The sequence below is a fragment of the Oncorhynchus nerka genome, linkage group LG10, assembly GCF_034236695.1.
Source record: "Oncorhynchus nerka isolate Pitt River linkage group LG10, Oner_Uvic_2.0, whole genome shotgun sequence".
NCBI classification, from domain to species: Eukaryota; Metazoa; Chordata; class Actinopteri; order Salmoniformes; family Salmonidae; genus Oncorhynchus; species Oncorhynchus nerka.
The window spans coordinates 32,412,103-32,435,236 of NC_088405.1; the positions used below are offsets into that span (position 1 = coordinate 32,412,103).

Here is a 23,134-nt window from a genome sequence, read left to right on the forward strand (position 1 = left end):
GGTACGAAGTTTTAGGTTGTAGTTATTATAGGACTATTTCTTTCTATACCATTTGTATTTCATTAACCTTTGACTATTGGATGTTCAAATAGGCACTTTAGTATTGCCAGTGTAACAGTATAGCTTCCGTCCCTCTCCTCGCTCCTACCTGGGCTCGAACCAGGAACATAACGACAACAGCCACCCTCGAAGCAGCGTTACCCATGCAGAGCAAGGGGAATAACTACTCCAAGTCTCAGAGCGAGTGATGTTTGAAACGCTATTAGCGCACACCCCGCTAACTAGCTAGCCATTTCACATCAGTTACACCAGCCTTATCTCGGGAGTTGATAGTCTTGAAGTCATAAACAGCTGCTGACAAACGCACGAAAGTGCTGTTTGAATGAATGCTTACGAGCCTGCTGCTACCTACCATCGCTCAGTCAGACTGCTCTATCAAATCATAGACTTAGTTATAACATAATAACACACAGAAATATGAGCCTTAGGTCATTAATATGGTAGAATCCGGAAACTATCATCTCGAAAACAAGACGTTTATTCTTTCAGTGAAATACAGAACTGTTCCGTATTTTATCTAAAGGATGGCATCCATAAGTCTAAATATTCCTGTTACATTGTACAACCTTCAATGTTATGTCATAATTACGTAAAATTCTGGCTAATTAGGCAGCCCAAACTGTTGCATATACACTGACTCTGCGTGCAATGAACTCAAGAGAAGTGACACAATTTCACCTGGTGAATATTGCCTGCTAACCTCGATTTCTTTCAGCTAAATATGCAGGTTTAAAAATATATACTTCTGTGTATTGATTTTAAGAAAGGCATTGATGTTTATGGTTAGGTACACATTGGAGCAACACTACGCACCACATCATTATATGCAACGCAAGACACGCTAGATAAACTAGTAATATCATCAACCATGTGTAGTTAACTAGTGATTATGATTGATTGATATTTTTTTATGAGATAAGTTTAATGCTAGCTAGCAACTTACCTTGGCTTACTGCATTCGTGAAACAGGCAGTCTCCTCGTGGAGTGCAATGAGAGGCAGGTGGTTAGAGCGTTGGACTAGTTAACTGTAAGGTTGCAAAATTGAATCCCCTGAGCTGACAAGGTAAAAATCTGTCATTCTGCCCCCGAACGAGGCAGTTAACCCACCGTTCCTAGGCCGTCATTGAAAATAAGAATGCCTTCTTAACTGACTTTGCCTAGTTAAATAAAGATTAAATAAAGGTGTAAAAAAAAAAAAAAAAAGATTTCCGATTGTTATGAAAACTTGAAATCGGCCTTAATTAATCTGCCATTCCGATTAATCTGCCGACCTTTACTTTCAACCTTTTCAGACTCATCGCAGCACAGCCATGCCTAACAGCCGCCACACCGAGTAAAGTTTGATTGTTTGCTAATTCCCTTTCAGTCGAATTGCAGTGCTACTACTCTGATCAAGCCACCAAAACAAGCAACCATGCAGCCTTATTTCACTGCCAAGCCGAGATTTAGCTTAAATATGCCACCTCATGGAAGGCTGGTACGTAGGATCAAAAATATCTGTAGAGTTCAAAAGGTACTCCACTCAAGACCAGGAAAAGGCAAACCCCAAGGAGGCCGAAATGCAAAAATAATGGGTAAAATTGGTAATAATTTTAAGAGCAGTTGGGAGGAAAAGTTTAATTTCCAAAAGTTTTAAGTGCTCAAAACCATTCGTTTTGAGACAGGGGTATCACCAAAGCTATATTTTTATTAGGTATGTTGTAGCTAATTTCCAAAGATGCATGACAATCCCAAAACATTTTTCAACAAATTACAATGACAAAAACCGTGTCCATTTGCATGACAATCGTTACCCAAAATTCCATAATCGTCACAGCCCTACATCGGGCGTTATACCTTCGTCAGTGCTATCAACAGTATGCGCCTTTATTTTTTTTATAGCACCTTGCACTTTCACCCTTCGTATTCTTTTGAGCATGGATTAAATGAAGTGATATGAGTTTTATATGTCATTTTAAACTGGGTGGTTCAAGCCCTGAATGCTGATTGGCTGACAGCCATGGTATATCAGACCGTATACAACGGGTATGAAAAATCATTTATTTTTACAACTCTAACTACATTGGTAACCAGTTTTATAATAGTAATAAGGCACCTCTGGGTTTTGTGGTATATCGCTATACCATGGCGAAGAGCTGTATCCAGGCACTCAGCAAGGCTGGTGCCAAAGAAGCCGTGGTATATAATATAAACCCTAAAACCCACCAGCAGGTGGTCGCTATAAAGGTGTCCTATACATAGATTTGGTTTGCTCCTAGCAGAACTTGGCAAAGTGAAGCTAACGTCTGTGCTTGCATACTCCCTAAAGACCTAAGCTTGAAAAATGAGTAAAACCCTAAACCCCACCAGCGGGTGGTCCCTATAAAGGTGTCCCATACATACAGTTTGCTCCAAGAACTCGGCAAGGCGAACGTTTGTGCTCACATACCGCCTAAAGACCTTCGCTTGAAAAAGTGACAATATTATTGTTTGTTTCTCTTGAGCCACCTTAACAACAGCCATGCATTTTCTCTAAATATTCTGAATTAATCTAAGATAAATCAAGAAATCTGTAATTAATTTAGACGTTTTTGCTGAGATCTTTGCAGACCAGCTAGCTGTTGTGTTTTCAGACATTTTCAATCTCTCTCTAACTCAGGCTGTTTTCCCACCTGCTTCAAGATGTCCACTATCGTGCCCAAGAGCGGGAAAGGGAACTGACTTGAAGTGCACCTCCTCCCTTCCTGACACACTAGGCCCTTTCCAATTCACCTACCGCCCTGACAGATCCACAGACGACGCAGGAGGCTGAAGAAATTTGGCCTGTCCACAAGGGCCCTCATGTGTTCTACAGGAGCGCCATCGAGAGCATACTGTCAGGCTGCATCACAGCCTGGTACAGCAACTCCACTGACGGAGTATAGTACACTCAGGTGAACGCATCATTGGGTGCTCACTGACTGTCCTCCAAGAAACCAACAACACCAGGTGTTGCAGGAAGGCCAAGAAAATCAAGGACCAAAGCCACTTGTGCCACGGCCTGTTGTCCCCGCTTCCATCACTCAGACACGGGCAGTGTAGGAGTTTCACGGCAAAAACTGTCAGACTGATCAATAGCGTCTACCCCCAGACCATCAGGCTGCTGAATAGCCACTAGGCAGCTACCTGCTCCCCCTATGGCAATTCTACCCCCCCCCCCCATGGTATATATTCTTATTATTTGTATTGTCTCATTCACTTCTATTTTTTTACCTGCACTGTTGAATCCCAGAGCATATTTCATTGTACCCTGCAACTACATCCATGATCCTGTGCATGTGACTAATAAGCTAATCTAAGTGCAGTACTTCTCAACTGCAGAAATGTGCATGAAAATGTAGTGCACTGCAGACAGTAGGGCCTAGCTGCTCCTCTCGTTGAATGACGGCAAACACTTAATCGAAGAATACTGTCCATAGTTCCCACCCCTACTGTTGACCAACTGCTACCAAACTTTGACTTGCCTCAATAAAAAACAATGTTGTTGCTTATATTGAAGAAGCTATTTTCTTAGTCAAATGACACATTAAGAGAATGGAAGAATCAAATGCTTTATTTAAATATATATATATTTTAAACTGTCTACAGACTGAAACAACAAAATTTGAAGTCATATAGCGTAGTCTTACAAGGATTGGAAACAACATTGGGTGTGGATACGGTGGATCTGACCAAGTATGTAAATGTTAAGTTTATTATTTTTGTCCATCTAGGTTTTTATTGTATACTAACACCAAACTAATACTCCCTTAAAACTTCTTATGGCTGCAGGGGCAGTATTGCGTAGCTTGGATGAAAGGTGCCCAGAGTAAACGGCCTGCTCCTCAGTCCCAGTTGCTAATATATGCATATTATTAGTATTGGATAGAAAACACTCTGAAGTTTCTAAAACTGTTTGAATGATGTCTGTGAGTATAACAGAACTCATATGGCAGGCAAAAACCCAAGAAGAAATCCAAACATGAAGTGGGAAATCTGAGGTTGGTCGATTTTCAACCCAGCCCCTATTGAATACACAGTGGGATATTAGTTATGTTGCACTTCCTAAGGCTTCCACTAGATGTCAACCATCTTTAGAAACTTGAATGAGGCTTCTACTGTGATGTGGGGCCGGATGAGAGCTCTTTGAGTCAGTGGTCTGGCAGAGAACCAGGTCCTGGTCACACGCATTTCACATGATAGCGACCTGCATTCCATTGCTTTTTTACAGACAATGGAATTCTCCAGTTGGAACGTTATTTAAGATTTATGATAACATCCTTAAGATTGAATCTATACTTAGTTTGAAATGTTTCTAAGAACTGTAATATAACTTTTTGAAGTTTTCGTCCGACGTTCGGCTGGACCTGCACGAGCGTTTGGATTTGTGTACTAAACACCCTGACAAAAGTAGTTACTTGGACATAAATAATGGACATTATCGAACAAAACAAACATTTATTGTGGAACTAGGATTCCTGGGAGTGGATTCTGATGAAGATCATCAAAGGGCATTTTATAATGTTATTTCTGATTTCTGTTGACTCCGACATGGTCGGATAATACTTTTTTTTCTTCTGAGCGCCGTTCTCAGATTAATGCATGGTTAGTTTTTTTTAAATCTGACACAGCGGTTGCATTAAGGAGAGGTATATCTATAATTCCATGTCTAACAATTGTGTTTTCATCGACATTTATGAGTATTTCTGTAAAATGATGTGGCTCTCTGCAATATCACCGAATGTTTTTGGAACTAGTGAACGTAACACGCCAATGTATCCTGAGTTTTTCTTTTATATAAATATGAACTTTATCAAACAAAACATACATGTATTGTGTAACATGAAGTCCTATGAGTGTCATCTGATGAAGCTCATCAAAGTTTAGTGATTCATTTTATCTCTATTTGGGCTTTTTGTGACTCCTGTCTTTGGCTGGAAAAATGGCAGTTTTTCTGTGAGTTGGTGGTGACCTAACATAATCGTTTGTGGTGCTTTCGCTATAAAGCCTATTTGAAATCGGACACTGTGGTGGGATTAACAGCAAGATTACCTTTAAAACGGTATAAGATACATGTATGTTTGAGGAATTTTAATTTGGAGATTTCTGTTGTTTTGAATTTGGCGCCCTGCAGTTTCACTGGCTGTTGTCATATCAATCCCGTTAACGGGATTGCAGCCCTAAGAAGTTAAGACCTTCGCTTGAAAAAGAGCAATATTACAATTTGTCTCCCTTGAAATGCCGTAGCCACAACACAGCCAGTATACACTTCTTTAAAACAGTATTCTTTAATCCAAGATAAATCAAGAAATCTGTAATAGATATGACGTTTTTGCCGAAGTTTAGTCCTGCAATTTTACATTAAGATATTATTTCTCAAGTGAAAAATGTTTAATTAAAACTACTCGTCTCTCGTTGAATGACAAACACTTTATTGAAGAATCCCGTCCATAGTTCCCACTCCTTCTAGTAGTAGTACTGTTGGTCAATCACCGAAAAAGGGGCATTAACTTTGGTTACTGAACTTCGTCTTCAGAAAAAATGTTGTGTGCGTGAACAGACGGAAAAAACCTGCCTAACACCAAAGTCACAAAATTCTGTCATTGTATATATGCGCAAACTGTTTAGACTGGGAAGCATGCATCAGGCTTTACACACACCACCGACAGCAAACATCCCCCACTGTACAGACCAACAGTCAGTCTGGTGAGTTTAGGCCCACCCCACCAAGACACCTTTTATCATTTATAAAGCCCTTGAAGTCAGCCACCCCAATAACACCTAAATTGGCTTAGACGGCATTAGCGTAAAACCAATGCACATTTCCATTCATCCTCTACCCCTAGAAACCATATGCATACTTGAATTTACTTATCAGATATCCAATTTCAGATGTACTTTGTGACAAAGACTAAGGCCAAATTTGAGGTCAAACTGGCAAATTTCAACAACTGAGCATTTGCTATATTGTTCTAAAAGCTAATTATATACAATGTGTAAGAACATAACAATCTCAAAAATTGTTTCAATGTGTTTTTTAGCTAATAATTCATAATATATTCACTGTAAATTCCATATCACTAAAATTAACCCCCTGACAAGTCTTTAATTGCTATAGTACATTCAACATTTCCTACATAAAGCTTGGGTGTGAAATTAAGTTTTTGCATGCAGATTAATGATATAACACATTACATACTGTATGAGAATGTTGTTTAAAATATTTAGTACAGTACAACAGTTATACAGACAATTATGTTGATATATTTTATGCCCCCTTAATGTGAATTAATGAGCGTTTTATAACTCTTAATTGTTACAGGTCTAGTAATTTTTCACAATTGTATAACATGTTCTGAATACATACAATAGATACAAGCAAGTTGTCTGAAAATATACATCCGTTCAATAAAATATTTTTAAACAACTGTATAAAACAACTAATGAAAGGCACCAAACTTTAGTAGACTTTGTTTTATTTCACTCAAACTGCCCATCTACTTGTCTACCCAGGCTGAAATGACCACTAAATAATGCATAACAGTATGCTTAGCCCACTCCCTTACACAATAATGGGGAACCTTAGGGGCAGACTTCTTTCTTAACCCCTTGGTTCAAATTGAACAAATTTGCACTGTATTTGGCACCACCTTCCTCTATGGAATAAAAGCATTAACAAAAATCAATGACTGGTATGTTTGTGACCCTCCCATGATTACCAAAACCAGATTTGACGCCTTGATTAAATAATTACAGTCCTTTTATATGATGCGAACCTGCGATCTAATTACAATTCAATCTGAACACCGAGCTTAGACCATAAGCTACCGCTTTTTACTGAGCAGAGGTAAGGGGTACATTTAAATACACTGATGTAACATACACCCTTATATCCCCACAGTCTAGGATTGTAAACAGGGTTAAAGAGGGAGAAAATGACCTTTTAAAAATCCATGCTCCTTATTTTCATTGTGTAATTAATCCTTGTGTCTTTTCACGGTGCTTTGTGTCATTCTCCAACCAAAGTTCCACTGTTGCCATTTGTCCAATCAGACACCAGTATATAGTGACAGGAAGTAGATGTACAAAAGGAAAATAGGGTATATGAGCAGAGGCTTCTTGGTTTTGAATTCATCCCCAACGAGCAGTGAAGCAGCACTGTAAGCAGCCCAAAATACTCCAGAAAGCTGAAAAATGACAGTTATCAACAACTAATGAACACATATCTAATTTAAGTCCATTTGTACTTTCTAAAAAATATATAATCAAATACAGATGTAAAAATAGCTTTGAACAGGTTAGTTAGTGTATGTTAAATCAAACATGCAATGCTGAATTACAGAGATTCATTTGTGAGAAAAATCAGATAGAATAAAGGTTGATTGTCTTTGCTCCTATGCTCACCTTTATTAGTGTAGAAACAACATCAAAACCCCCAATGACCAAAAGCAATGGGGCTATAACGATGAGCGGGAGTAGAGAATATCCAATCACTCCAAGAACTTGTCCATAAGACACCTATTGAAAACAGAACAATGCAAGTCAGTGTTTCACAGCACGCCACATCATTCATGTTGTAATAGGAAGCAAATGCACATCCAGAGGCATGTACAGTATCAAGTAAGAGAAATGTATTCCTCATCAAGACTAGGAATACGACTTATTTCAGCTAAATGTAAACTTTGGTGGATCTTACCTCACCACCAAGAACACGAGCCAGCAAAAAGATTGTTAAAGAGCCGAATATCCAAATGGTAATTATCCAAGACACCACCTTAGGAAAATAAAGCGACAAATAATTAAAACACAACAACAACCAAAATAATACACACGCTGAAAATTGTGACATTGTACCAAAGTCTCTAGAAGACTAAATATTTTGGTGTGGGAAGTCCTTTTTTGAACATTCTTATATCGTTAAATATATCAATGTAGGCTGCCTCCCATTTAATTCGATTCAGTAAGTGAAGAGAACCAGTGAATCAAGCCCTGTTTGCGTGAGCAGCATGTGCATCTAATGTTGTTTCAAATCTCAATCCTACAATCGAAGTTCACCATTTACTTTTTCAAAGAAATCTAACTTAGTTGAACCAACAGCCCTCTCTGGGGGGCCAAGGGCCAGATGTAAGGTATGTTCTGAGATCAAAATAATTCACAGCTTGAACTGCCGCCTCACCCTGAACTGTCCGTAGATGGAGATCATGGAGAAAAGGAGTACTATAGCCAGCGGGCCCCAGAAGTCAGGGTTGTCCCTCACAACCTGCCGGTTGAAGCCCAAGGAGGGCATTGGCATGAGCACACAGCGGATCTTGTAGTAGATGTCTTTCAGGTCGATGTCCAGCTCCTCCCTAATCATATAAGTGTATGAGATTGTACAGGAGCATCGTGAGATATCAGCACATTTAATTTGTAGTGATGGCCAAATCAAGTGTAATTTTAATATCAATGTACATGGATAAAGAATGGGTTTCTTGAAGAAGGTACTCACAGAAGAGGTTTGTTGTCTTCGGGGTCATCCTCTTCTACTTCCAGGAGCCAGCCATAGCCTCGTTTCCTCAGGAACGTGGTTGCATATGGGTCTTTTGCATTGTCACTGCCCATGTTCAATTTAACATCTGGGGCATCAATCGTACCGCTTAGATCTGTAGGGAATTTATAATGTTTACGATTATTGCACATTTTGTCTCTCTGCCCCATAGCTAAATTAGTAGAATTGCATGAATGTTGTTTTACAATATCTAAATGGTCTCTCTGCCCCAAGGCAAAATGTCTAGAATTGCAAGAAATTAACTTAAATGTTCTCTCCGAAGATGGGGGGCATTTAAATGGTTTTCCGCGAGGTGGGGGGCCCCCCAACCAAATCTCGCTTAGGGCCCCCGAAAGGCTAGGACTGGCCCTGCAAGGTTTCCAAAACCGTATCACAATCAAGGATCAATTGTTCCTAATCTAAATAGTGTTTCACACTTGACCAAATCCCCTCAGCTACAAAAGGTACATGGAATGCAGAAAGGCAAGACATGTCCCCCCAGTGGTCGTCACACTGTCTAAATTACATTAAAGGCCCAGTGCAGTCAAAAATGTGATATTCATGTTTTTTATATATATTTCCACACTATGAGGTTGGAATAATACTGTGAAATTGTGAAAACGATGATAATGGCCTTTTAGTGGATGAGCCAGTTTTTGTGGGACAGAATTTAGGCTTGGCTGATGACATCACAAGGCAGTAAATTAGTTAATAGTCCAATAAGAAAATAGTTCCAAACCTCTGCCATTAAAACCCATCAGAGTCTAAGCCCCGTCTAAGCCAGGGAGTGTTCCACTAAGCTATTTTATTATTTTTTTAAGAAGGTCATACCAAGGATCATTTAGCTATTTGATTTTGAATTTTAAGATGCCTTGAAGTATCCCAAAAATATGTTTAAAAAATATTTGATGAAAAATGTGTTTTGGTCTTACTGTTATTAGCCCATACAAACGCATTGAATAACAGATAGTCCCCCAAAAAAATGTAAAGTTAGTTTTCTCTGAAGTGTCTGTCCTATTACTGAGAGATATAAGAATGATCAGGAAATATATTTTTTACATGTATTTCACCTCACATTTTTGGCATTAAACAGTCCATACATACTTCCATTCATTTTTCAACTGGTACCGGGGACCTTCAGACGAGTCTTGCAAAACAACCGACATGTACATGTTCGTGAGAGTCTCACCTTTGTACAGGGGGGTAGTATTTGTGTGTAGCCCAAACAGTTGGGACGCTATGGACAGAAGTTGGCAGATTGGCTCAGCAGAGTCTTGCGGAGGTCATAGAGCAAAACGGAGAACATTGAGTTCGTGAGAGTTTCATCTTTCCATAGAGGAGTCATAATAGTTTGTAGGCCAAACCATTTGGACGCTACAGGCGATTTTGTGAAGACACATTTTCGGGATTTCTCATGGTATGACAAACACCGCTCTAGCTCTGACACCTTTTACCAGCAGATGCGTTAGTGCGACATAAGAGGATGCGGTGAATTGAGACGCATCTGATACAAAAAAACATCTCTGTATCTTAAACGGACAGACTATGTCGATTTTTTTATTATGCTAATTTAATTTCAGTGCGGGCGCAGACAACCTTAGGGGGTTTGTTTTCAGTTTTCCCCACTGAGGTATACTAAGAACTGGAGACTGCATCCACGATGTCCGCCCGTTGTTTTCAAGGTAATCTACTCGTATTCATATATGCCGATTCATGGGCCATCAATATCTGGGTTGGATCCGTTTTATATGGGCCAACATCACATGCGCTTGCACTTAGGCTGACCAGCGCCAACAAGCATCTGCGTTGCCAAGGGCTAAAATAGAAGTCATTCCTATTTCTGACGCAGATCACGCTGCAAGTCCTGCCTCTCCCATCTCATTGGTTTATAGAAGCAGGTACCCACGTGCCATCTCCTCATTGGTTATACCCACAAGGGGTGATTGAAAGGTTAACTGTTTTGCCGGTTGTCGTGGTAATACTATGAAAGTGTAGATGCCAATCACCATATAAATTCAAGGGGGAGAGCCATGTTTAATGCTTTTCGACCTGTCCCCAAATGAATGTCATTGGTTCAGAGTTTGTTTTGATATTTTAACCTGCGTGTCATGATCGCATTTGGTGTGGGTGGACAAAATAAATGTATACACGATAGCGCACTCGCGCAGCCGGTTAGGGTTCCGTTCACACAGGGAACAGTGCAAGCAGCGACAACATCACATTATCCAAAACATGGCAAACATTGGATACATTAAAAATGTTAACATCTTCAGATGCTGTGAGGTTTTTTTTCAAATAAATATTATTATTATTATTTTTAATCAGCCTCAGAAACAATTATTTGAATAAGTCTATGGGTTTTTTATGCACAAAGGTGATGACTAAAGTATCTTATTAGGAATTTTAATATGACTTCTCTATGTGACTGGAAATATGGAAATTGTCTTCCTGGGCAATATGCAAAAACCACACCTCCATTTCCTGGTTGCTAAAATTCTAATAGTTTGCCTAATTTCAGTTAATGTGACAAAACAAGCAGTGTAGAGAATCATTGTACTATATTTTCAATAACCAAAAAATATTGTATTTTCAGCTGATGTACAAAATCTAAAGTAAAAGACACAAAAAATAAACTATAGAACAGGACGCATAGACATAGCGCACATAGAACAGACACCGCTTCTTCGACTTGCTTCAATGAGAACAGATCTATAATGTACATTTCTATGTGAATTTGGTCGGGTGTGCTAGAAAGTTACATATTGCAGCTTTAAACTGTAGTGTTGAAGCAAAACTCTAGGAGCAGTCAACGGTGCCTCGCCCCTTTGTTTTCACCTCCCTACTCAGACAGCCCTAGCAATTACTCTTTACTAGTAAGTTATTCGTCTCTTTTTGACCATTTTAATTGAAAAATCACAGTAAGGTACTTGTTACCCAGAAATGATTTGATATTAAGATAAACGGCTGCATTGGACCTTAAAACCATTTACTCAATGGGAAACACGTTAAACTAGTCCAAATAAATTGTTGATTTTTGTATTAAACGTATCTTCAATAGAATAATATGTTAGGTGGATTTCCTTCAGTGATATAGCTAACGTTACATAGCTTGCTAACGTTAGCCTAGCCGTACAGTAGCAGCAGAAAGTTGTCAAATCTCTCTGAACCACGGTAACTTGACAAAAACGACACCACTTTACTCAAGCTAGTTACCCAATGAATTAATGCTAGCAGAATGACGTGTTGACAAATACGGTAGGTAACTAAAAATACAATGAAACACATGACAGTATTCACGGCCTGCTAACATTACCCTCGGCTTCAGTTGATGAGACGAAAGTAAAATCTCCGTTGGTGGGAGAGAGATGCATTGTTGATGTTTTGTCAACAACCTTCAAGTCCTAGTAACTGACATTTAAATAAAGGGTTTAATTGAATAGATTGCCACAAGTAAATACAACGTTGTCATTGACTGGATTTCACAATATTTTCCCAACTATTCCATCATCTTGTTGTTGAGGTATCGTTTGCTCAAACACACAGGCAGCTACCGAAGCAGGAAGTGCAAGGGAGGCTGGGAAAGACGACACGTCAAAAAATCCCAACACCGCAGCAGACAAGCTCGCCATCTAGTGGGGGGGAAAGGTGACGCTGGACTCCCACCTTCAAGACGCAGCATGACACCAAAAAAAGAGAACCAATCCCTTCTTATTTTGTCGACCAAAGACCCTCCCCCACATATGGTTGGTCAGAATAAACTGACCAATAGTATCAGCTCGTTGTGAACTCTTACTGTTGCCGCTAAAAGCGAACTCCTGTTAGATAATAAGGTACCTCGTTACCGTTCAGTGCTTACTATTTGTCAGGGTTAGCTCTTTCAATTCGCAGGTAAATATGTCGGTAGCTTGCTGATGTTGTTTTATATTCTTGTATGCATGTATTTATTTCAAAATAACGTATTCAAATGTATTCATTTAGTTATGCGCTAGCCAGAGTTTGCTAGAAACGTTCGCTAGCCCACTTCATTCCAATTGTTCGAACTGCTAACTAACGTTAGCTAGCCACAACTTGCTTTTGTTTTTTTACAGCACCAACAATGTATTTATAGGTATATTGTTTAGGTAGTTAGCTAGCTAACTAGCGTTAGTGGCCGTGATAGGTGGCTAGCTAACTTTAGCCAACTTGCTACATGTGTTTGTCATCACTGACAGTCACTGGTGAGTGGCGTAGGTTTTTGAAGATCCACGAACGTTCGAATGAATTAACGTTATTTACGGTCGGTTTCTACGCCAGTGGAAGTATCTCGCTAGAATTCATATTCTACCCTGCATGTCCAGGTAAATGAGCAGGTATATGCAGATTACGATTAACTAACGTTAGGTAGGTAACGTATTATTTTCTCTTAAATCTAGTTTAATTATGTTTTGTCAAATGGTCTCTCCCTCTCCATGAATATAGGAAGGAACTGTCCTGAATGTTAGTGGCATCACCAGATTAAAAAATGGGGATCCAGGGGCTGTTGCAGTTCCTCAAAGATGCCTCGGAGCCCATCAGTGTGAGGAAGTACAAGGGACAGACAGTGGCCGTAGACACATATTGCTGGCTTCATAAAGGGGCATTTTCTTGTGCAGAGAAACTTGCCAAAGGGGAGCCAACTGACCAGTAAGCTGTTTTATAGCTATCTCAGTATGCATTAACTACCTAAACCTATTAATTGTTCCTAGGCCATCATTGATAATAAGAATTTGTTCTTAACTGACTTGCCTAAATACAGGTGTGTGTGTGTGTATATATATGTATATATATATATATAATTTTTTTTTTTTTTTTTTTTAACTACCTAACCCTATGAATTTTCTTTCACATAGGTATGTTACATACTGCATGAAATTTGTGGACATGCTGTTGTCTTTTGGTGTGAAGCCCATCTTGGTGTTTGATGGCTGCAATCTGCCTTCAAAACAGGAGGTGGACAAAGCTCGCAGAGAGTAAGTGTGTGGGTGTACCTGTAATTTTATTTAAAGCTAAGATAGTGATGAGTGAGTTAATATTAGGCCTAGATGGTATTTGCTGTAATGTGTTTCATTTTTATTAAATAAAATCTTCCATGTACTTGACTAGGTAGTTTCTTGAATAGGACGGAGTAAATATTTTTGTCTTCTGTCTTCCAGGCGTCGTCAGGCAAATCTGCAGAAAGGTAAGCAGCTCCTACGTGAGGGAAAGATTTCAGAGGCCAGAGACTGCTTTACTCGCTGTGTTAACGTCACCCCTTCCATGGCCCATGATGTCATCAAGGTAAATATTTCCAATACTGCTAAAACTGTTTAGATGAAAAAATGCTTTCTACTGCTCAGTATTTTTCACTGGAACCCGATGATGCATTTCTTGAATGAAGCGTGTCTATTTGCTGGTTTTGTGCAGTGGTTTAATCTGGCTTAACCAGTTAAACCTGTCATCTGTTTTGTGATGCACTGCTTAATGTTTATGATTGCAAATTGGTGGCTTAAAATTGTTTTATTCAGCTGAAATTATGTTTTCTCTTCTAGGCTGCAAGGACCAGAGGAGTGGACTGTGTGGTGGCCCCGTATGAAGCTGATGCCCAGCTGGCCTTCCTTAACAAGGCTGGCATTGCACAGGCTATCATCACTGAAGACTCAGATTTATTGGCGTTTGGCTGCAAAAAAGTACAGAATTGGGTCCTTTAAGATGCTGCTCACTGTGGAATTTCTGCAATGCATTTGTCACAATGATCATCTGGCTTTAAAGCAACTGTCTAGTTTTTCCAGATTTATATGAAATATCACCAATAATTCATTAAAATTAGTGAAATAAGTTTCCTTATTGGTAATTAAGTAAGTTACAAATCAGCTTTTCTGTGTTATAATGGTGTGGGCGTACACTGGTCATTAATAACATTCATGTGAGATCTCTGGTTGGCCATCTCATCCGCAGGAGATGGCAAGCATTTTTAAAAAAAATTAAATGTGTGTTTGAGATACAATTTTGAGGTTAGTTTTTTAAGTTTTATTTTTATTTTTTCTCGTTTTTCAATTTATTATTTGGCAACGTAGGATGAGTGAGTCAACATTATTTGGGTATGGGTTTTAACTGGACAGTTACTTTAATGGCAACTTAGATTCTAGTAATGACCATAATGGGTTCTGCTGGTCATCTCTCTCAGGTGATCCTAAAGATGGACAAACAGGGGAACGGTCTAGAGATTGACCAGAACCACCTGGGGCGGTGCCGCTCTCTGGGTGACGTCTTCACAGAAGAGAAGTTCCGCCACATGTGTATTCTCTCTGGCTGTGACTATCTGTCCTCACTCTATGGGATTGGCTTGGGCAAAGCCTGTAAACTGCTGAGGATGGCAAACAACCCAGACATCATTAAGGTAAGTTTGAACGAGAATTGGTAGTAGAACTTGCACAGTGGTAGAAATTAAACTATAATGAAAATGGCCCCTCTAACTTGTTAATGTACTTTCAGGTGATAAGGAAGATGGGCCAGTACCTGAAGATGAATGTGGTTGTGCCAGACGAGTACATTGACGGCTTTGTTAAGGCCAATAACACCTTCCTCTACCAGCTGGTGTTTGACCCCATCAAGAGGAAGGTGGTGCCTCTCAACCCCTATCCAGAGCACATGGACCCTGCCACCCTCAGCTACGCTGGCCGGTATCCTTTCACTCAGTGGCAGGCCTGACTCCTGCTCTATACCTGTTGATTAGTAGCGAAATGGAAAATAAGACACTGGTAGTTTCCCACTTACTACCAGTAAAATATGTTGTCCTTAATGCTTAATACAGTAATTTAGGAGATTGCAAAGGTTTACAGGTGGCCCTGGGTAACCTGGATATAAACACCATGGAGAGAATTGATGACTTCAACCCAGATGCTACAAATGTCAAGGTACTGGCACTAGGTAGAATGATTAACATAAGTCATTTCTATACAAACACTACTCATTCATCATCACAAGTAGTACTGCTAGGTTGTTTTGCTTGTGTCCTTAGTGTTGTATACGTGGGGTACTTAGCTATTTTTATTCGATCAGTACAATTGTATTAATATTTAAACTTACCAATGTGTTTGTCGCTAGAGTGCTTAACCTAGCTTTACCCCAGATCTGTATGCTGTACATGTATGGCATGACAGCCATAGAGGGGTTGGCTAAAGTGCACGTAATTTACACTAACGTATATAAATACTTCCTCCCTTTGTGTTTCTTAGCCAGTGAAACCACGCAGTCGTGACTGGAATGACAGCCAGGAGACTCGGGCCTCCACACACCCTAGCATCTGGAGCAGAGGTTACATACCAGGCACCCTCTCTGCCTCCCAGCCTGTGGGCTCTCCACAGAGGCCTCCCTCAACCAGGGGGAAGGAGAGGGTCATCAGTGTGCAGGGGCTGAGGCTTCCTTACAAGAACACACATGTTAAGAGACCCAGAGAAGGTGAGATTAGTTTGCTATCTTGTTGCACCGTCATGTTTGAGAGGTGCTCTTTCTGTCAACGTAGGAGGGAAGATTATTTGATTCACCCAGGTTCATTTAAATAGGTGTGAGAGGATTTGGGTTTGTTCAGGGGAAAACACATTTTTATTAACATAACATCTCAGTTTATCTTCTGAAGCATTATCAGTCATTCTATGGAAAAGCCTATACCTATATAACATTGGGTGGACCTTCAAAATGTAATGTTCAAATAGAACAGGAAAGATCTTCTCGTCATTATACAAAAGTTTATCAATGTATTTGATTAATGTAAACCTCAACATTCTTTCCAAGTGGTGTTGATGAATATTTTTATTATAGACCTGACCCTAACTTATGATTTTCCTTTATCTCCCAAAAGACTCTGGTGTTTCAGACCAGGATGTGCTGCAGCAGTACTCTCCCTCCGGTCAGAAGCGGTCCAGAGGGGAGGAGGACCCTGGACCCACAGAGAGCCATCACATCTCCACATGCCCCCAGCCCAGTGCCACTGCTGCCGCTACCCATCCCAGACCACGTAACCGCTTCGCCACCCTGCTACAGAGGAGAAACCAGGAAGGAGGTGGAGACGGGCAGGAAATGCAAAGCAGGTATGGTCTTATAATACACACTTTTAGTCATTGCTACAAGCTATTTAATTATATAGGAAATCTTTCAAACTCGTCTGGTCTTTTACATGACTAAAAATGACCTACCTAAAACCACTGGTTCTTCCAATTGTTTTCTTGATCGCATTGTTTGGCCCACATTTGACAAGTTTTTGTTTTATTTTTAATGTTTTGTGATACTGACTAAATGGTTGATCTATTCCCCTAAAGGTTCTTCTGTAGTGGCAGCAGCTCCAGTGAGGTGGCCAGCCAGAATCCGGAGTCTTTTGTCAAAGGGGAGGTGTCTCACGATGAGGTCACACAGGACCCCAGGGAGGACTATTGTATCGGGGGATATGCTGATACAGAGGAAAATGACTCTGTTGACCCTCATAGCCCATCCCCCTCCCCTCTGTCTGCCAGTCAAGGGTTAGGGGTGTTCTGCTGGTCAGGCAGCTCCTCAGAGAGATCCAGGACCCCGACACCCACATCCGGCCTCTCGGCACTGCAGCAGTTCCAGCGCAAGAAGGAAAGCTTCTCCTGGAGCCAGGAAGGCCAGAGAACTCTGAAGACCCCCGGAGCCCCATCCCCTATTATGGGCAAAGAAGACAAGGATTCACCACCAAACTCTCCACCGTCTCAGGACAGTGCCTACTTCTCTCAGCATAACCACACTTCCTGCAATGTCGTGGAAGTGTCCCCACCCACTCGGCTGGAGGATGCCACCAGGCCTGTATGTCACCGTTTCCTCTGATAATTAGTCATGCGTAGGCTTCATAACATTTGCATCATTGCAAGCTAGTTGAGGGTGCATACGCATGGCTTTTTTTATGTTGTGGTTTGAATGAGTGGAGGCAGTGGCTTTATTAATTTACTGCCTGTTCTGTTTTCTAAGAAAATTTACTCTAGTAAGGATTCAGACTCTGTCAAAAGCCCCAGTTCCTCTCCAACAGCAGATGAAAAGAAATCCAGCACAATGAGACCGAAGGTAGCTTACTTTGTGGGACTATTTTGTATCATGTTGGTTCAACAGAGATTTGGCAGCTAGAACACTTCTGGGATGAACATGCTATATATTCCCACAGTGAAGAATTTTCTTTCCCATCTCTCTCACCAGGTGGCAGGTCTCCCGCGGATGAAACCCGGTGACCAAGGAAAAGGGACAAAGATCCGACCCTCTGCCCCTGCCAGGGCCAGTGGCCTCCGTAAAAAGCCTGCAGGCCCTGGAAAGAAACTCACCACCAACAATGAGAACAACCCTGGCCTCCAGGCCACAATCAGTGGCCTCTGGAAAAACTTTGGTTTTAAGAAGTAAGTGAGGGTAATCATAACCTGCATAGTCTTCAGCCCTGTAGCTGGATTACACCATTCAATTTGTTTTGCTTTTGTATAAGATTATAGATGAGGCCTAATAACAACCTTCAACAGTAGTCCCCATACTTTCATATTTTCCCCTTTTTTGAACACAACCAATTTATATTCAAAGGACCTGTCACAAACTTGTCTCTCATTTCTATACTGAACAAAAATATAAACTCAACATGCAACAATATCAAAGATTTTACTGAGACAGTTGTGAAGAGGGCACGACAAAGCCTATTCCCCCTCAGGAGACTGAAAAGATTTGGCATGGGTCCTCAGATCCTCAAAAGGTTCTACAGCTGCACCATCGAGAGCATCTGGTTGCAGCACTGCCTGGTATGGCAACTTCTTGGCCTCCGACCAGGCAATGTCAAAGGAAGGCCCTAAAAATGGTCAGACTCCAGCCACCCTAGTCATAGACTGTTCTCTCTGCTACCGCACTGCAAGCGGTACCGGAGCACCAAGTATAGGCCCAAAAGGCTTCTTAACAATTTCTACCCCCAAGCCATAAGAATCCTGAACAGCTAATCAAAGGGCTACCCATAGCCCAATTTTACACTGCTGCTACTCTTTTTATCATCGATGCATAGTCACTTTAATAACTCAACCTACGGGTACATATTACCTCGACTAACCAGTGCCCCGCACATTGACTCTGTACAAGTACCCCCTGTATATAGCCTCACTATTGTTATTTTACTGCTGCTATTTATTTGTTCTATTTTTTTACTTAACTTTTTTTTTTAAGCATTGTTGGTTAAGGGCTTGTAAGTAAGCATTTCAATACCTGTTGTATTCGGCGCATGTGACAAACCTTTAAATGGGCCTCAGGATCTCATCACTGTGCATTCAAATTTCCATCGATAAAATGCAATGGTGTTAGTTGTCGTAGCTTATGCCTGCCCATACCATAACCCCACTGCCACCATGGGGCACTCTGTTCACAACGTTGACATCAGCAAACTGCTCACCCACATTAAGCCATACACGTCGTCTGCGGTTGTGAGGCCGGTTGGACATACTGACAAATTCTCTAAAACGACAGGTGTCTTATGGAAGACAAATTAACGTTTAATTCTCTGGCAACCGTTCTGGTGGACATTCCTGCAGTCAGCATGCCAATTGTACGCTCCCTCAACTTGAGACATCTGGCATTGTGTTGTGTGGCAAAACTGCTAATTTCTGTTGGCTATATAGAGTACTCAAATCAAATTTATTTATATAGCCCTTCGTACATCAGCTGATATCTCAAAGTGCTGTACAGAAACCCAGCCTAAAACCCCAAACAGCAAGCAATGCAGGTGTAAAAGCACGGTGGCTAGGAAAAACTCCCTAGAAAGGCCAAAACCTAGGAAGAAATCTAGAGAGGAACCAGGCTATGTGGGGTGGCCAGTCCTCTTCTGGCTGTGCCGGGTAGAGATTATAACAGAACATGGCCAAGATGTTCAAATGTTCATAAATGACCAGCATGGTCGAATAATAGTAAGGCAGAACAGTTGAAACTGGAGTAGCAGCACAGTCAGGTGGACTGGGGACAGCAAGGAGTCATCATGTCAGGTAATCCTGGGGCACGGTCCTAGGGCTCAGGTCCTCCGAGAGAGAAAGAAAGAGAGAATTAGAGAGAGCATATGTGGGGTGGCCAGTCCTCTTCTGGCTGTGCCGGGTGGAGATTATAACAGAACATGGCCAAGATGTTCAAATGTTCATAAATGACCAGCATGGTCGAATAATAGTAAGGCAGAACAGTTGAAACTGGAGTACTGAATATGTTTTGTTTCAGATTCCACTAGTCTTCACGTGAGTGAATGATTGCTACACTGAACAACAATATAAATGTAATGTGTTGGTTTCATGAGCAGAAAAAAATATTCCAGAAATTGTCCATATGCACAAATCTTATTTCTCTCAAATTTTGTGCACACATTTGTTTATATCCCTGTTAGTGAGCATTTCTCCTTTACCAAATTAATCCATCCACCTCAGGTGTGGCATATCAAGAATCAGATTAAACAGCATGATCATTGCACAGGTGCACCTTGTGCTGGAGAAAATAAAAGGCCACTCTAAAAATCTTCAGAATTGTCACACATCACAATGCCACAGATGTCTCACGTTTTGAGGTGGGTGGGGGCATTGGCATGCTGACTGCAGGAATGTCCACCAGAGCTGTTGCCAGATAACTGAATGTTAATTTCTCATCTCATGTTTCAGCATGATAATGCACGGTCACAAGGATCTGTACACAATTCCTGGAAGCTGAATGTCCCAGTTCTTCCATGGCCTGCATACTCAACAGACATGTCACCCATTGAGCATGTTTGGGATTCTTTGGATCGTGTACAAGTGGGACGACATTCCACAGGCCACAATCAACAGCCTGATCAACTCTGCGAAGATGTAGTGATGCATGAGGCAAATGGTCACCAGATACGGTGTAATTTTCTGGTCTACGCCTCTACTTTAAAAAAAAAAAAAAAATTCAGGTATCTTTAAACAACCGATGGATATCTATATTCCCAGTTGTGAAATCCATAGATTAGGGCCAAATTAATTTATTTCCTTATATGAACTAACTCAGTAAAATCTTTGAAATTGTTGCATTTATATTTTTCAGTGTTGATTACAGCTTTTACAGCTTGATTACAGCTTTACCAAATATATAACCATCTCTTTCTTGTGACCTACTTTTCATCGGAACTATTGATTGTGTTTTTCTGTGTTGCAGAGAAAATCCGAAGATAAACCCCTGTAAGAAAGGAGAGCCCATGTCACCAGTGAAGGACAACGTGCTAACCCTCACACCTGAAACGGACAAGGATATTTACTTAATCTCCAGTGTTCAGAAAACCATATGCCTCTGATGCAGAGTTTTATAAGCCTTCGCTTTACAACATACTGTGTATGTTAATATGTAGTGCATTTTTATGGACTAGATGTAATTGATTTCAGTTTAAATAAATGCAACTTTCTTAAAGGTTTAGGCTGTTATTTAAAAAATATATATATATTTGTAGGTTGTTGAAGTAATCTTATTTCATAGCCGTAGTCTTACTTCATGGCCGAAAGTATGTGAACTCCTGCTCGGCGAACATCTCATTCCAAAATCATGGGCATTAATATGGAATTGCCTCCTTTTTTGCTGCAACAACAGCCTCTGCTCTCTGGGAAGGCTTTCCACTAGATGTTTTAACATTGCTGCAAGGACTTGCTTCCATTCAGCCACGAGCATTAGTAAGGTTGGGCACTGATGTTGGGCGATTTGGCCTGGCTCGCAGTCGGTGTTCCAATTCATCCCAAAGGTGTTCCATGGAGTTGAGGTCAGGGCTCTGCAGGCCAGTCAAGTTCTTCCACACACCATTTCTGTATGGACTTCGCTTTGTGCACGGGGGCGTTGTCATGCTGAAACAGGAAAGGACCTTCACCAATCTGTTGCCATAAAGTTGGAGGCACAGAATCGTCTAGAATGTCATTGTGTGCTGTAGTGTTAAGATATCCCTTCACTGGAACTAAGGGGCCTAACCCGAAATATGAAAAACAGCCCCAGACCATTATTCCTCATCCACCAAACTTTACAGATGGCACTCTATTGGGGCAGGTAGCGTTCTCCTGGCATCTGCCAAACCCAGATTTGTCCGTTGGACTGCCAGGTGGAGAAGTGTGATTTTGTTTAAAATAAAAGTATCCCTTTTTTTGCCCCAATTTTGTGGTATCCAATTGGTAGTTAGTCTTGTCCCGTCGCTGCAACTCCCGTACGGACTCGAGAGGTGAAGGTTGAGAGCCGTGCTTCCTCCAAAACACAAACCACACTAATTCTTGACACCATGCCCCCTTAACCCGGAAGCCAGCTGCACCAATGTGTCGGAGGAAACACTACACCTGGCGACCGTGTCAGTGTGCATTGCACCCAGCCTGCCACAGGAGTCGCTAGCGCGCCGTGGCACAGGAACAACCCTGCCCGACCTAACCCTGGTGGCGGCCGGCTGCGACAGAGCCTGGACTCGAACCAGGATCTCTAGTGATGCAGTGCCTTAGACCACTGTGCCACTCGGGAGGCCCGAGAACTCATTTTCCACTTTTTTCTAGAGTCTAATGGTGGTGAGCTTTACACCACTCCTGCTGACGCTTGGCATTGTGCATGGTGATCTTAGGCTCATATGCGGCGGCTCGGCCATGGAAACCCATTTCATGAAGCTCCCTACGAACAGTTATTGTGCTGACGTTGCTTCCAGTTGTAGTTTAGAACACGGTAGTGAGTGTTAGCAACTGAGGACAGATGATTTTTACAAGCTTCAACACTCGGCCGTCCCGTTCTGTGCGCATTTGTGGCCTACCACTTCACAGCTGAGCCGTTGTTGCTCTTCAATGTTTCCACTTCACAATAACATCAGTTACAGTTGACGGAGGCAGCTCAAGCAGGGCATAAATTTGACGAACTGACTTGTTGGAAAGGCTCTCCAGTAAAGCCATTCTACTGCCAATGTTTCTCTATGGAGATTGCATGGCCGTGTGCGGCAGAAAATTCCTGACCACTAAATTGAAAGGGTGTCCATATACTTTTGCCTATGTAGTAAATAAATGATTACACAATCTGAGTTCATGGTCATAGAATGTTTGGTTCTCATAAGAAATGTCAACAGAGTAGGTATGTGTGAAGTGAACCCTTAATTATGATGGTTGAAGAATGAACAATGCATGTTTACTTAAAATGGCCTGCCAGAATGCTAACCCTTGAATATTGAGTTAGCACAGGTGGCTCTGTGCCTGAGAATGATACTTTTTCTACTGTTTACAGTAGGCTTACTTTATTGTCACTTGATAAGGCTCCCGAGTGATGCAGCGGTCTAAGGCACTGCATCTCAGTGCTAGAGGCGTCACTACAGACCCTGGTTCGATTCCAGGCTGTATCACAACCGGCCGTGATTGGGAGTCCCATAGGGTAGTGCACAGTTGGCCCAGTGTTGTTAGGGTTTGGTCGGGGTAGGCTGTCATCGTAAATAAAAATGTGTTCTTTACTGACTTGCCTTGCTAATGGTTAAATAAATAAAAAATATTGAGTTTGTGGTTAATAACTGGATTTGATCCATTTTAAATGAGGCATACGAAAAA

The 23,134-nt window shown here is 41.1% G+C and overlaps 2 protein-coding genes across 6 annotated transcripts; one reads left to right on the plus strand and one right to left on the minus strand.

Moving 5' to 3' along the window:
- Positions 1-5,473: 5,473 nt before the first annotated feature.
- Positions 5,474-12,129, minus strand: LOC115135161 (protein YIPF4-like). The gene is made up of 6 exons (XM_029669542.2): positions 11,899-12,129; positions 8,547-8,700; positions 8,235-8,406; positions 7,755-7,832; positions 7,463-7,576; positions 5,474-7,245 (listed from the first exon to the last, which is right to left on the minus strand). Exons 1-6 carry the CDS (start codon positions 11,954-11,956, stop codon positions 7,108-7,110), a joined length of 714 nt encoding a protein of 237 aa, XP_029525402.1. The 5' UTR covers positions 11,957-12,129; the 3' UTR covers positions 5,474-7,107.
- Positions 12,130-12,233: 104 nt separating this feature from the next.
- Positions 12,234-21,002, plus strand: exo1 (exonuclease 1). Of its 5 annotated transcripts, none has more exons than XM_029669538.2 (15): positions 12,234-12,473; positions 12,797-12,922; positions 13,044-13,247; positions 13,454-13,573; positions 13,757-13,880; positions 14,132-14,269; positions 14,767-14,979; positions 15,075-15,262; positions 15,394-15,496; positions 15,818-16,040; positions 16,441-16,669; positions 16,898-17,399; positions 17,562-17,654; positions 17,784-17,977; positions 20,754-21,002. In XM_029669538.2, exons 3-15 carry the CDS (start codon positions 13,087-13,089, stop codon positions 20,887-20,889), a joined length of 2,424 nt encoding a protein of 807 aa, XP_029525398.1. In that variant the 5' UTR covers positions 12,234-12,473; positions 12,797-12,922; positions 13,044-13,086; the 3' UTR covers positions 20,890-21,002. The 5 variants fall into 5 exon arrangements, with proteins under 5 accessions (XP_029525398.1, XP_029525400.1, XP_064879299.1 ...); XM_029669540.2 differs by having other exon boundaries at positions 12,879-12,922; XM_065023227.1 differs by lacking the exon at positions 20,754-21,002 and adding an exon at positions 20,240-20,511.
- The last annotated feature ends 2,132 nt before the right edge of the window (positions 21,003-23,134 follow it).

Coding starts and splice junctions, on each gene's coding strand:
- LOC115135161 (XM_029669542.2), bottom strand. CDS start 11,956: ATGCATCTCTCTCCCACCAACGGAGATTTTACTTTCGTCTCATCAACT. Junction 8,407..8,546: donor GAAGACAACAAACCTCTTCT/GTGAGTACCTTC, acceptor TTATATGATTAG/GGAGGAGCTGGACATCGACC. Junction 7,577..7,754: donor CTCGTGTTCTTGGTGGTGAG/GTAAGATCCACC, acceptor TGTTTTCAATAG/GTGTCTTATGGACAAGTTCT.
- exo1 (XM_029669538.2), top strand. CDS start 13,087: ATGGGGATCCAGGGGCTGTTGCAGTTCCTCAAAGATGCCTCGGAGCCC. Junction 14,980..15,074: donor ACAACCCAGACATCATTAAG/GTAAGTTTGAAC, acceptor ATGTACTTTCAG/GTGATAAGGAAGATGGGCCA. Junction 17,400..17,561: donor TGGAGGATGCCACCAGGCCT/GTATGTCACCGT, acceptor CTGTTTTCTAAG/AAAATTTACTCTAGTAAGGA.